The sequence below is a fragment of the Rhipicephalus microplus genome, chromosome 9 (genome assembly GCF_043290135.1).
Source record: "Rhipicephalus microplus isolate Deutch F79 chromosome 9, USDA_Rmic, whole genome shotgun sequence".
NCBI lineage: Eukaryota > Metazoa > Arthropoda > Arachnida > Ixodida > Ixodidae > Rhipicephalus > Rhipicephalus microplus.
Window position 1 is genome coordinate 58,195,446 of NC_134708.1, and position 14,823 is coordinate 58,210,268.

General features: G+C 43.9%; 1 protein-coding gene across 1 annotated transcript in view; it reads right to left on the reverse strand.

Annotated features, from left to right (window-relative positions):
- The window catches only part of LOC119164810 (uncharacterized), a 34,969-nt gene extending 20,212 nt beyond the window's left edge, over positions 1 to 14,757 (reverse strand). Inside the window, exons 1-2 of the mRNA XM_075873702.1 lie at positions 14,557 to 14,757; positions 598 to 858 (exon numbers count right to left, since the gene is read on the reverse strand). Of these exons, the coding sequence (XP_075729817.1) occupies positions 598 to 858; positions 14,557 to 14,619 (324 nt within the window). The 5' untranslated portion in view covers positions 14,620 to 14,757. The remainder of the gene's footprint in view (positions 1 to 597; positions 859 to 14,556) is intronic.
- Between the last annotated feature and the right edge of the window lie 66 nt (positions 14,758 to 14,823).

The following is a 14,823-nucleotide window of genomic DNA, read 5'->3' on the forward strand; positions in this document are numbered from 1 at the left end:
TAAGCACATGGGCCTCAAGCGTTTTCGCCTCCACCAAAAATGCGGCCACCGCAGTCGAAATTCAGTCCCGCGATTTGCGGGTCAGCAGCCGAGTGCCTTAGCCAGTAGACCATCGTGACGGGGTAATGCACAATCAAGAACAGAAGAAAACAAAACAAGAAGCTTAATATTCTTTTTGTATAAAAGAGTATGTAGGGCACTGGGCCTCTGAACTGCAGAGCACCCATGTGGCCCCAGCATTTTTGGGTGTTTCCTTGCTTACCAAGTGCCTTTTTGCATTAAGTGTGGTGCTTTCAGTACAGTGACATTCTAATTTAAAGTATGTGAAAAACCACGTCTGTTTGTTGTCCTTTTTCAGCAAACATACATGAAGTCAGTAATCTTTTTCTGAACGAGACAGACAATAACAATATTTGGATTTTTTCATGCCAGAATCACAATATGATTATGAGGCCCCACGAATTTCTACCAACTGGCATTTTTCAACGCGCACTGGCATCGCGGAGTGCAAGGGCCTCGAGCATCTCACCACCATCGCTACTGCGGCAGCTGGATTTGTTGATGAGGCATAACTGCGCCAGGAGGAACAAACAATACCTTGTGGCGCATGAGGGTGCCCTTCTGGCGGAAACAACGGCCACAGAACTGGCACTTGTAGGGCTTGAGTCCCTGGTGGATGAGGAAGTGCATCTCGAGAGAGAACTTTCGGCTGAACACCTTGAGGCAGATGGGACACTGCACGTCCTTGAGGGCCAGCGGCGGAGGCGGCTGGGGGGGCCCCACGGCACCCCCTGCCGCCACCACCGCGGACACGCTGGCTCCTCCGCTGGCGGCCAGCTCGCTCCCCGCACTCGGCTCCTGCACACATGATCACTCTTGGTCATTCCAATACCGTGAGCAATGCTACTATGAGCTACAGCAACAGATGCACGAATGTAAGACTATAGAGATTAAAGCATAGTATATTGAATGATCTGATACCAGTCCATCACGTAATCATCGATTAAAGTAATACCTACACAAAACTTCGAAGGCGGGATAATTTGTATGATGAATTTGTGTGAACACACGCATCATCTACGAAATATCAACAGGTAAGACAGCCTATTATATACTCAAAATCAATTTTAGAATGCATGTTTTCAAACTGCACGCTAAATGCACCTTCGGTTTTCATGGAGACAGCCAACCACCCCAATGTAGCCACGATGCTTGCAAGTGCTCTCTCCTAGCAGACCTCTTCAACAGAAAGAAGGGGTAGACTTTCATGGGAGTACAAAGACTGATGATCTTGCCTTGGCAGAGTATTTTGGGGGGGGGAGTATCATGGATATTTACAACATTGCAGAGAATATTATAGCAGCACCCAGGAAGCCTTCGTTAAAAGATGTAGTCAATACATTGCTCATAAGCACACTGTTTTGTGTGCTCACGTAGTTTCATGTTTACATGAAAACTACTCTGCGTCCCTTCTCACTAAATGCTTTGAAATTGATACTGCGACCGCACGCTGCAAAATGGTGTTAAAATAAATAACCATTATGCACTTAGGCAAATTTTTATGTCAGCACTCGTTTAGGACTTGGAAACAAGTTGTGACCCACGTCTCTTTCCATCGAAATTCTCCTTGGCAACACAACACACAAGCCTTTACTGTCTGAGACCAGCATACTGGAATGGTCAGTGAGAAAACCTACAGCTGGTTCTAATTTTATGCAACTTCACTTTGTCTTGCAAACTTCTGATAAATCACTGATGTACTCTGAAATGCGCCTGTAACAACCTTGTCACATTTTTACTTTCCCAATCAGCGTTTTAATTTGTGCTCTACGTAACAGGTTCAAGGCCAGATGCAATGGAATATAATCGTAATCATCATCACTTCACTCACACCTGCTGGAGAGGCATGGTGATCAGCATTGTTAACTACCAATCTTCTTGCAGTGCTACCTAGCTGTTTATTAAGTAAAGAAGTATTTACTTTTTACCTTTAGTTTTCTCTGAAAACACACCAGGTGGTGCTGGTTCTCTAGGGGAGCTTTTTTTTGTTGCTAAGCAACAGACTTGGAGCCAGCATGGTCCGTGGTGGACACTGAAAGGTTTCGCAAATGCTAATCTACGTGCACTTCATTCTTGGATGTATCACCCCCAACGTGAGAGTGCATTTTATGGGCTTCACTGGTGAAAATACCCCGTAGACCACAAAGTGATAAAGTTTAATGATTTTTTTTTTTTATGGTGGTAAGCTATACTAATGGCCGTGCATGAAAGGGGTTAGAAGTTCGGTCCCATGACAGGGGGGATGGGTGAAATTAGCCATAATGGTATGTTCTATGCCAAACAAACACCTCTTTTTTTTCGATATGAATATATTCCAAGAGCTCTGCTAGAGGCGACTGCTCAAGTGATAGCAATAGAGACCAGGAAGAGGATATCCCTCATCTTATGTGCGATGACGAATCTGCGATTGCACACGGTACTAAACATGACAGTGACGCATGCGACACCAGAAAGGACAGAGATTCCACGATCGCATTCCAAACAGTTCCCATCTAAAATACAAAGCATTAGATGTCTCTGCTGCTAATTTTTTTTACCACTGTGCATCACCACCTGACCATTCTTAGAGTGAATAGTATACTACCCCATTTGGCACTTTTTGCCTCTTATAAATACTTGAGTGAACTTAGAAGATTGTGTGTGATAACAGTCGGTACGCACAGAAGAAGAAAACTTACTCCAACGGCAAACAAGGTGCTCACGGCGAAGCGCGGATGCTAGAAATGCAGCGAAAAGGCACAGCCATTGCAGACAATTCGACTGTGCCAAGCGTCAATGTGCTACAGTGCTTTTAGACAAAAAAGAAAAAAAAAGAACCTCTCTCTGAACAACACAAAACATAACTTCCAAAGGGAAAGGTGCAAAGTATACCACAATCTTGCAAAGGACCGCGTGGGAAACATGCATCATGCAGACATCCCGCCAGCACGAATGTCAGCACCACAAACTATCTAGCGAAAACCATGGAAGAATTCTTTTCCATTTGCCCAATATATCTTTTGTAACATTTTTTTGCTATCTTTCCATAAAAATTGAACATTTAAAGCAAAGGCAATTTGTGTGTTTCAAACAGTTTCAAACCTCACCTGCCCACTTTACCGAAACTCATGCAAAGCCCACCTTGTTTTTAGTTCGTTAATAAGGACCATTGGTCACCTTTACGTCTCATTACATGCCCCGCACATGGCCATCCCTTTGTCAATAATATATCCCTTTGGCAAAGCTCCTTAGAAACAAGTGATATATACGGTAAACGCTTGTCAATTCATACTCAAAGGGGGACTTTAGAATTGTTCAAATTAAGCGGAATTCGAGTTAGCAGTCAGGTGCTAGAATGAACACACATTGTGCCACACTGCACGAGCAGAAGCGATAAAAGTCACCTCTGTACTTGTCATCACAAATCAGGTGCTACTACACACTTGGGCCGGGTCAGTTTATGGAGCTCTCACAGTGACCACAACTAATGATCAGTCAGTGATATGCCAGAAAAAAGCACGGACGTTCAGTCATGTGGGCAACGAGCTTTAATGTAAAAATATATGATGCTATTTATGCACCAGAACAAGCTAATTTACATGGCAGAGTTAATGCAATGAAATTAAAAGTAATCAGTCATTTGCATTTACTTGTCATTTTTTTGTCGCAACTACATGAGCATCGTTTGCAGCTTGCCCGAAAACTCCAACAAAGAGTTCGACATCTCATCTGCTGAGAAGTGCCGCTGTTTTCACTTTTCGTAAGTTTAGCTTGGTTTGGCTTCAGAGCCCACGGGGCCGACTGCTGCGAGGAGCTATGAAAATCAGGTTGCTTGCAGTTTTAATTAGCCGTTGTGGATACCGGCACGCTTGAATTATCGGGAGTCTTCCCCCATACAAATACGCTGGGTTGTGCTGGTACCAGGGTGTTCAATCAACAGTAAGTTTGAATTAAACGAGCTTGAATTCACGAGCTTTTACTGTACCACCAAAGCGATCTTGGCAACACACTAAAGCTTGCAATAGGATATTATTTGATCAAGCAGCCCCAAAACAGCAGCGAAGCAGGTGACGCGTGCAGGTTGTGGCCGTTGCCACGGTGTGGGCCCACATTGTAGCAACAAGTCTTATCACCAGACTTATCACTAAAACACCACAGCCACCACTCACCATGCCAGTTTTCTGGTCGAATCACACAGCCACCATGAATAGCGTAAATGTGTGCTCTACATGGCTCACCATGATATTCAGATCTTCAAACTCTGCCTGCTTAATGAAACCACGTCACCCGCTTCAAATTTGTCAACCTCCAGCAGCCCCACTGGTGAGCAAACAGTACTGATAAGTGCCCTCGCACGCAATCAAGAGCGGCTGATGAAATAGGCCTGTTTACCAACAAACACCAGATAAGAAAAGTCGTTGCCATTTTCTAATTGTAGGCAATGTACTAACATGATTGTAACGCGAGAGGTGACACTTCAATACACCACCAAAAAAAAAAAAAGTATTTTCGGAAATAGATTGTGATGATCAACTCAAAGGAGTACTGACACGATTTGAAGACATCGCAACAGGCACACTTGTTGTTTCCTTGGCATGCAGTGTCAATGCTTTCTACACACCAGAGTCATACGACAAATATAAAATACTATATTTTTTATTTTGAAGGTTTCATTGCTGAGTATTTGCACGCCGGTTCCACTGCAAGACAGTTTGCGAGTTTGAGAGCTCTAAGTACTGCGTGCAGCCTTAACTGAACAAATCACGGTCAGAATCACTGGATGACAATTCACTCATCGTTGTTTACATGCACCACAAGCGGATAGCAATTATGCCGTCAGCACACTGCCAGTTGCTGTATTCCCATGATGCTACACTGCTGTGACACGTCACTGAGAAGCCATCGCTTCAACTTCGAAACCATCAGTGTTTATAAAGACAGAAATAATAAAGATATCTTCGTTACATTCCAGACACCACAACACTCGTTTTAGGTTCCTTAACAGCAGAAAAAAAAGAAGACATGTTATGCTCAAGTTAATACAGCACATTAGTGTGTAATTTACTTTTTAGGAGTGAAGCTCCTTAAGGTGTGAGTCTGTCCATCCTCCGATGGTGTATGTAGCCACCGGTGGCACATACCCGAAAGAGCAGTTCTTAGAATGTCCGCTGGATGGCGGCGTTTGTATATGATGAATACATGATGAAAAGATGTGAGGTGGCTGTACTTGGATTGTTCACTAGATAGACGAACGGACGGACGGGCTGATGGACGCACAGACAGACAGAGGGGTGGACGCACGGACGAACGGGCAGAGGACCGGACGCACGGACGAATGGACAGGCAGACGGATGAACAGACGTACGGACAGACGCATGGAGGGACGCATGAACTGACGGATGCACCGACGGTCACACGGATGGACGGACGCACAGACAGACTCACGGACAAACGGAAGCAAGAACGAATTGGCGGACGAAAGCACGGACGGGCTGACGAACGCTTCTCCCCACCAATAATCAATCACTTCGTGGATATGCTGTGATTTGTTTTAACTTTAGGATTGAATGAATGAATACAGGGATAAATGAAACTTTATTCCCCACGTCAACGGGAAAGGCACTCAAAATGCTACTGTGATGAAGTTTGCATATGCCTATGCTTGCATAATGCAGATTTTCTTTAATAATAATAATAATATAATAATACCTAGGGAATTACGTCCCAAAACCACGAGACGATTATGAGAGACGCCACAGTGGAGGTCTCCGGAAATTTCGACAATCGTGCGCTGATATCGCACAGTACACGGGCCTCTATCATTTTGCCTCTATTGAAATGTGACCGCTGTGCCGGGATCAAACCCGCGACCTTGGAGTCAGCAGCCAAGCACTGTAGTCACTGTTTCACCAAGACGAACCACATTTTCTTTAGAGAAAATGCTTCACTGTTTTACCAAGACGAACCACATTTTCTTTAGAGAAAATGCTAAGTGGTTGCCCACCTCAATGAATCGTGGAACAAGACCAATTACACAGTATGAAAAAAAAAAAAGTCACACTTGTCACACTTCGGCTCACGAAGACACAGAAGAAATCGTCACAGCCACTGTTACCATATTAGCAGGGTTGCCACTAACCAGCCAGTAATACTTATATTTATTTTTATATTTTTATTATTCTCATCTTTATAGGGACCAACAACTGGACAGAACATGCATTAAGATTCTGGTGGAAATGAAACGACCGTGAATTACAGGCCCCGCCGCGATGGTCTAGTTAGTGGCTAAAGTACTCGTCTGATAACCCGCAGATCACGGGATCGAATCCCGGCTGCGACAGCTGCATTTCCGATGCAGAAATGCTGTAGGCTCGTGTGCTCATATATGGGTGTGCATTAAAAAACCCCAGGTGGTCGAAATTTCCGGAGCCCTCCACTATGACGTCTCTCATAATTTGAGACCGAATTATAGGCAAATGCCTACTTGTTCCTTGCGTTCCTGCCATGCCATTTTAATATATGAGCATGCATAAGAGGTTAATAAGGAGTTTTATAGTGTTTTTATAGTGCCTATAAATGCCTATTTTGGGTGTTCATTTCTAAATGCCTACAAGTACCTATAAATGCCTATTTTCTAAGTGAGCACCTATATGAGCGCTATTCAAGCCGAAAATTTGTTTTCGAACGTCGTTTGAAACCATTATTCGTGTAAAAAAGGCAACATTGATATTTTTAAACACTACAATGTTCAACGAAGACAAAGCTGACATGTAGCGAGTGATTGGAGGAGGAGAATTAGGAGTGCAAAAGACGCTATTTCTGGAGCCCTAAGCGGAAGCACGTTTCAGCGTCTGGAAGGAGGAGAGAGAATGAAAGATGGGGTAAGAAAATAAAAGTGACGTCTATGGCCGAGGATGCGGCGACCGCCTTCTACAGACAGCTCTTTAAAGCCCTGAAGGAACTGAAGAACCGCCCAGAAAACCTGGGTGTTGTGGTAGGAAAGGAACAGCAGGTTTCTTTTGGGCAGCTGTGGATAGCTGGAGAACGAATGAAAAACCATGGAGGGCCACAAATTGTTATACATTATACAGTGAAGCCTGAGACAGGCGCCGACATGTTTACAATAACAGTGTATTTAGAACACATAAACCGTACGCTTGAATACGCTTGTTCCGTATGAGATACCTTGCCATATGTCTTTAAGTGACAAATATGACAATACAGAACAGGGCTTCAAGGTTTGTCCTAAGCCATTACTCAAAAATGACAACTGTAACAATATGAAAAATTAACTAGGATGGGAATTACTATCATCACGTAGAACTAAACTGTAGTTAAAGCTGCTATGTCAAGAATTTCATGGTAAAACTCGCATTTGAAAATGAATGTACCTAAATAGTCTTCTTTGTGCAATGCTAATTAAGATTTTAGAATGTCATATCAGATATAATTTTCCTATTGATTTGCTTTTTGCAATGACAGAATGAAATGGCTTTTAAAGAGAACAAAGTGTGTTTTGTCAATGAAGGCATGTTTTCTTCAATATTGTAACCCATCTGCTGCAACGCCTTCGGGTAAAACATGTGATGTGCACACTGCTTTTGTTTGTAATTTACTTTTTAAGCGTCCCTCTCTAGGTGACACAATAAGTCATAGTTAGACACCAGACGTTCTTGCGTGCCCAAGGAAAAGCATTCTACTACGGTGATTTTTTTAAATTGTTTTTTTACGAGTCACCAAAGCACGATGCGAAGAGGCAAGCTTGAATCCCTTGCCTTTCGCCCAATGCAGCCATCACGAGCCCAATGCCTTCCCTGCTCTCTTCGGTATCGGGGCTGAAGAATCACACAGCGCATATGCACCAAGAACAACATGCGTAAGCAAGGTCACGCACGCATTACGTTCCTCAGCCTACTTGTGCATGTACGCCATCGATGTTGTGTCGTTTCGGCGTTCTCTGTTGTGCATTGCCAGTTTCTGTGGCATGGATCAGTCAGTGCATGTACTTCGGGCGAGGCTGGCAAGGATGACCGCGATATACCACACCGCTAAGCTGAAACTGCGGTCAGAGACGACGCACCAAACACAAGCTAAGCGTTGTCAGGTTTGGCGAAGGCACGATGCAGGAACGACGAGGAGAGAAACGCAAGTGAAATGGGGTAGTAGTATTAGTAGTCATAGTAGTAGTAGTAGTAGTAGTAATAGTAGTAGTAGTATATAGTATGTGTGGTTTTATATATAATAGTGTAGCAGAGGTAGTATGTGTGGTTTTACGTAAAAATTGGAATGCCGTAGTGGAGGTCTCCGCAAATTTTGACCATCTGGTGTTCTTTACATGCACTGACATTGCGCAGTACACGGGCATCTATTTTTTCGCCTCCATCTAGGTTCTATATGACTGCCGCGGCCACAATCAAACCCGCAGCATTCGGGTCAGCAGCGGAGCACCCTATAGCAACTGGTCCAACGAGGCAGACGTGCAACGGGGGCCAATTAATGAATAGAACCTAGAGGCTATTCAAAACAAAATAAAAATAACAAGCCGAGATTGTGTTTGCACGTTTTATTCTTTCTTTTCTCAGCTTTCGTTCATTATACCAATTTTCAAAGGGCAGTACAAAGACACACGGAAAAGAAAGACATAGAGACAAAGAGTGCATTATTTTCCCTTTGTCCTTGCACTTTCCTTTCAAAACAATATGAAGCAGCTAGCCCAAACCAAAGTACTCCTCGTTCATGCTACACAACAGAACACACAAATTTCGCATGCCGCATAGAGTGATGTCACGTTCAACGTTCTTAATGAGGTATCGTTTAAAATGCAGGATATAATCACGAGACAGGACATTTTTCGTCTGTTTGTCTAGGTATAGATAGCATTTAACGAAGTTCTGATTAAGAGCGTACGGTATGCGATGTCAGACCATCAATGTCAATGTAAAGGAGCGACGTAAAAGCAGGACCATTCCTTGCTGTAACGTCACTCCCTTCATCTAGGGGCTCACGCCCGTGAGAAGGGCAAGTGGCATTCATTAGAAATTTAGTGTTTCCCCGACATGTAATTTTGCGAAGCTTAACAGAAATGATCTGGAGTGCCCAGTGCACCTTTATCCTTGCCAGCTCGAAACGTACAACCTAGTGAGGGGCTCTTTAAGGTGTTCACCTATAGGGGAGAAATTGCTCTTGCACGATTAAACCTTGCATCCCTCTTTTCTGGGGTATCAGTGGTCTGGTTATTTGCTCCTGCGCTGCCCTTCCCAACCATAACGAAACGAAAGAGACCCAGGAGAGTGTTAATTGAATGGTGGATGCTTGATTGGCGCACAGTGCTAGACAACATAACAAAAGACCACATACTGCGAATTGTGCAGGAAATGCATGCCTATGTTCAATCGTTGGTACATTTCTGCTATCTTAAACAGTATCATTTTTTTGCTACTTCTCGTAGATACAAGTCACCAACTTCGCTGCTTTGGGATATTTCAATTTTCGTAGAAATTTATTGTGCCTATAATTATGATTTTGAGGGCCTAAAACGGTGTTTTGCCTGCCTGCCTTTGGCACCTAAAACACACTTTTCAGTGCCTAAAAATCCGGCCTCTACTCATACTCATATGGTGGTTTCGGGACGGTAAACCCCACATATCAATCAATCGTGAATTACAGTGACAGATTCAAGAACTCTTTTCGCGAGCATAGCAGTACTCATGTTTTTAAATCGTGTTTAAAAGTTACAACAACAAAAAAGGCTTAGTTGCGCAGCCTAGCGGAGGAGCTTCGAAGCTTTAATTTGAAGTCTATTACATTATTGTACATAGACACGTAGTCTGATACTGTCATTTGCGTCATAGTTCAAAATTAGAGTATGTATATCGTTGTCCAGCCCCACTCAATTCTGTGCTGCTTATGAGGTAAGAAGCTGCATGGCGATAGGTGGTGCTGCCTTCCTAGCTGCCAGCAAACCATGCCAAATCGGTCAGCATGCGTGCGGAGTGCACGCATGCACTGTCACGCATGTATACAATGATGCGGATAGAAAAAAATCTGATTACAAATGTTTCGCAGCTTTTTCCACATTACGATTTCGTCATTAGACAATCTGACCGGCAAGATTTCAATTGCACGAAAGAAAATAGGTACCGCAAAAATTGGTTGTTGGTCCCTGTAATGTTCTGAAATGGGGAACAAGCACAAAAAACTGGTGCACATTTTCAGAAATGTAGGTATTTAAGGATTTCTGAACCCCGATTCAGAGGATATTCGTGTCGATTATGAGCCTCCGAGAAAAAATTATAGCAAGAAGGAGATAGATATGCTGTAACTAATGAAAACTGAATTGTTGATTGACATGGCTTACTTTTTGCTCATATCATAAAAAAAATGTTATAACAGTTGTTAAATGCATTGCAAGAAAAAAAACAGTATCTTGTTGATTGTATAGTAAGAAGAATTCCTGTATTGTATTGCCAACAAATAGCATTAAAACTGAAAGCCTGCTAATGTGCTACCTATAAAGAAATTTAATTTCTACTTTGGAAAAAATTCTCAGAACCAAAAGAACAAACAGTGGCTACTGTACATGTCACAAATTTCTATATTCCAACTTTCATGAAGAATTTCAGAAAATCAAGTAATTATACTTTAGACAATTTGAGGCACTCTCTTTCAACAACAGCTTTATCCTGCAGATGCTGTCTCCCATTCCAACAACCTGAGTGATGGCAGTCAAAACAGCGAACCATGCATATTCTAAGTAAATAAATTAAATCTGGAAATTGTCTCTTACACGCTTATCAGAGGCCACAGATACATTCAAAATTAAACCTAAGTGATGTTAGGGGAGAGGTCATTCATTCAACGACAGATCCAATTGATTTCAAATGACTGATTACTTGACAAAGGAGCCTTTTTCATCAATGATGCTGCTTACATGCGCTCGCAATACCGAAGGGAATCCATGCGCATCTACTGTTCTTGTCATCGCTAACATGCGAGGCACTCCGGGCTCTTTTAAATTACGTGCGACACAGCAGCTCAAGCAGAAACAGGCCATTCCTGCCTGCTTACCTCAAAGCATTTCATTTCTCCAAACAACTTACGCAACCACGAGGAAACAGCTAATGGGGCAGCAGGACACTTGTTTGCCACCTTATCCCATCCCCGTGTTGTGCCAGATTAACCGGACATGGAGAAAAGACCGCAGGCGAGATAAGCTGCTCAGTCATCAGACGATTTTTCCATTGCCTGCTTTGCGCGTGGCACCCTGCCAAAAAGGAGAAGCGGCAACCCTCGGCACGCGCTATAAGATTCACCAGGCAGAGAAAAACAAAAAATCACTATCGGGTGATAGAGGCGCGAAACTACGTAAACGGCAAAAGCCGCAAAAGCAAAAGCAGAGCGTCACGCATCGAATGCCACTGCTCTATACAGTGTCACATCTGTATTTGTTACGGAGGTGGCACTTTTCGTGCATTGCGGGGAAAGTACGCTGCTGTCGATCTACACGGTCGCCAAGAAGGAATTGAGTTGTGAATGAGAGAAATGTTTAAAAAAATTAAGGCAGCTTTGCACTAGTCGTGCCAAGCGTGAAGGAAGTATTGAGCTGGGCAGCCATTATTGATTTTCTCCGGTTTTCTTTTCATTTGCTCTTGTCTTTCGTTTTCTCTTTTCCATTTTTTTTCCTCTATTCTGCTTTCTTCCTTATATTTTGCTTTTCATTTATTCCCCTCTCTTTCCATTTCGCGTTTGCTTTCTGTTTTTTACTTTTTATGCATGGTTTTGCCTGGCTCGAAGAACAAAAGAAATATGACCTCCTTGACGCAAGCACACCCTCAATATGCCAAAGTTGGCTATGCTACATGTGGTTTATCTTGCGTTGACATCATGCTGAAGGCGTTCGAAGAACATGTAAAAGAATTCTGCCTGGCACAGGTGCTTGTTCAAATGGCTATGCTTATGTGTGGTTTTGCCTGCACTACGCCGAGTAACGACTGCATACGATCACAGCCTGCGACAGCCTGCCCCCCTGAAGTACTCCACACCTAAAACCCTTCACTGTTCATTTAGATACAAGGCACCAGCTTTAAAGAATATCATAAACTTTATTTTAATCCTGGATTTCTTTTAGATGACTATGACATGACTTTAATGAAAATAAAGCGGGAAGTTCAACACAAGGTAAAAGTTTGTAATGATGAGTACCCACCGAACAGGAAATGTCATTGCAGCAAAAATTTTAACAAGACGGCTTTTCCTCAGGGCCCTGACAAAGACATGTCATCTTGCCAAAGCATTGGCTGCAGCAACATTCTGTTATTCAAGGATACGATTATAAGGACTGATAAGAATGGTGAAGCTCGTCAAGCGACAAAAAATTTGCTGCTTTCTTTCTCGCTATCTCCAGACTGAAATAACAGTCTCAAATGATTCATTGATTACGAGACGTGTCGTAAATAAATACATATTAATTTTGATGTGGGGTTCTTTAACGTGCACCTAGACATGAGGACAAACGAGCTTTCTGCATTTTGCCACCAGTGAAATGCAACCGCTGATGCTGGGTATCGAATCCGCGTCCTGGAGCACAGCAGAGCCACATCTCACTCGGTAATACCACGACAAGCGCTAAGGTGACAGAGAAAACCCTGTTCCCAGAGGCAGGCTCAGAACATTGATAATTATACTTTTACATTGTTTTAATTGAGGGTACACTAGCCATGCCACCAGTACGACCAGCCAAGCAAATCAGAAAAATTAAGTACAGGTGGCAGTGCTGCACCAAAAACAACGTTCGCCACAACATCCTAAACTTTGCTAATAAACATGTTCCAATGGCAAATAAAAAAGGTTATGCAACAAGTGCAGTCGTTATTCAGTATTTGCAGATTATGCAGTTCTTGTTAATTGAATGTGGTAAACTTTATACAGGGAAATTATGTCTGCAGTTGGAAATCGTGAGATTAACAGGAAACCCATTTCGTTAGACCAAAACTACTGGGCTCTCAATTTGAACATGAAATTGCATAAATTATTGTTTGGTCAGCATTTCTAGTATTGATCACGTAACCCTTGCAGAAAGCCCATACGCACAACAAATACTTTAACAAATAATATACAAGCCCAATTTTTCCATGCAATTTTCCATACAATATATAATGGTACATTGCAAACTGCTTCGCAAAGTTAAAAATACAGTATTCAGTAACGTACACTCACGGTATGCCCGTGACAACCAGTTGCCTTTCGGCGACAAAACCCACCGCCGTGCTTTTCTGTACAAAAACAGCCAAGGTACACCACCCAAACGATGAAATGCCTTACACTTCACTGATGTAACAACAGATGAAATCAACCCTAAACTAGACATCAAACCCTAAACTCTTGCATCCAGATGTTCTCCGACATTGCACCTTTCCGCATAAACGTAGATCACGAACGCGAGCACGAGAGGTTTTAAGCAACAGCTGCAATCCGACTTTATAATAACACAGAATCGCACAGAATCGAGCCCCAAAATTATTTCCCGCTCCTTCAGACTAGCCAGAGCTTGTTTCCATTCGCATATGGTAAGCGGTACAGGCCAGAATTGCAACGACAACGGCTCGTTCTTCATACAAAACGAGAAAAACAAGTGAGCGCGTCATATTCTGCTCACGCGTTTTTTTTTTTTTTTTCCTTCCTCCGACTGGAGCTGAAAACGTACGCTTCAATGAACACGTTTCATACATTCACTTTCGTTCGATTGGCACACGACCGCGGCAGAGACTGGAAACAAGCTTAAAAACTGAACGCATCATGTAACGGCGAAATAATTAGACGAAATAACTAGCGAGCATTGCGGAAGCGAGTGCGATTAATTAGCGTGGTACGCGCTCGGGTTGGGAGGGAGACGACGCAGCAAGGCGAGAGCGCAACCCTCTTCACAGTGAGCGAAAGTAGCGTGCTTCCCCACATGGCTTCTCTCACTGAGCGTTCACTGCACTGCGCACTGTTTTGCTCACCCGAACGGGAAGAGAAGAAAAATGCAGAAAAGGAAGTCACCCTTGCCTATCTCCACCCTTCCCGAAGAAGAAAAACTGGCCTGATCAACATCGGCGCTGGTGCTTGCCCGCGAGGCAGGAAAAAAGATCGCGGCCGCGCTGTAAACACTACGCACAGTGCAGTGCGCAAATGCGAGGACTGGCGTAACACTGGCCTTCGCTACAAGCTGTGACGCAGGTTTTGCTGTGGGGAAACACGCGCTGTGCGCGCTTTGTTTTGATCGTCGCGCAAGTGGGTCAGAGGCGCCCTCAGGCGATTCCGGGTGGCCGTAGTAGACGCAAGGCCTACGCACTAGCACCTCGCTCGACTCAGCGCCACGCGCTTCGGACGGCGCCGATTTGGTGCGCATATTTTGGCCAGCGCGTGGCCAGGCCGAGGGAGTGGCGCTCCCCTGAGACCCAGGGAACGCCACGAACAGCGCGAGCAGCGCAGCGCGACAAGCGGCGTAAGCCTAAACAATCGAAACGTAAACACTACCTTGTCGAGTCTTTCCATGGCATCTCCCGGTTCCAGCAGCCTCTCGGAGTGTTCACCAAGCATACGGTTACGTTATGTCGCGCGGATACGCGCGTTCGACGTCACTATGCTACGCCAACACATTTTGCCAATCGAGCTGCGCGAAATGACGCCCTACGATTCAGAACAACGCCATTTATTTCGCAAGAGGCATTTCTCTCACACGACTCGGTCACTCGGTGTCACGCCAGTTTCGTAGCCGCCTATAGCAGCCGCGTGATTTACAGC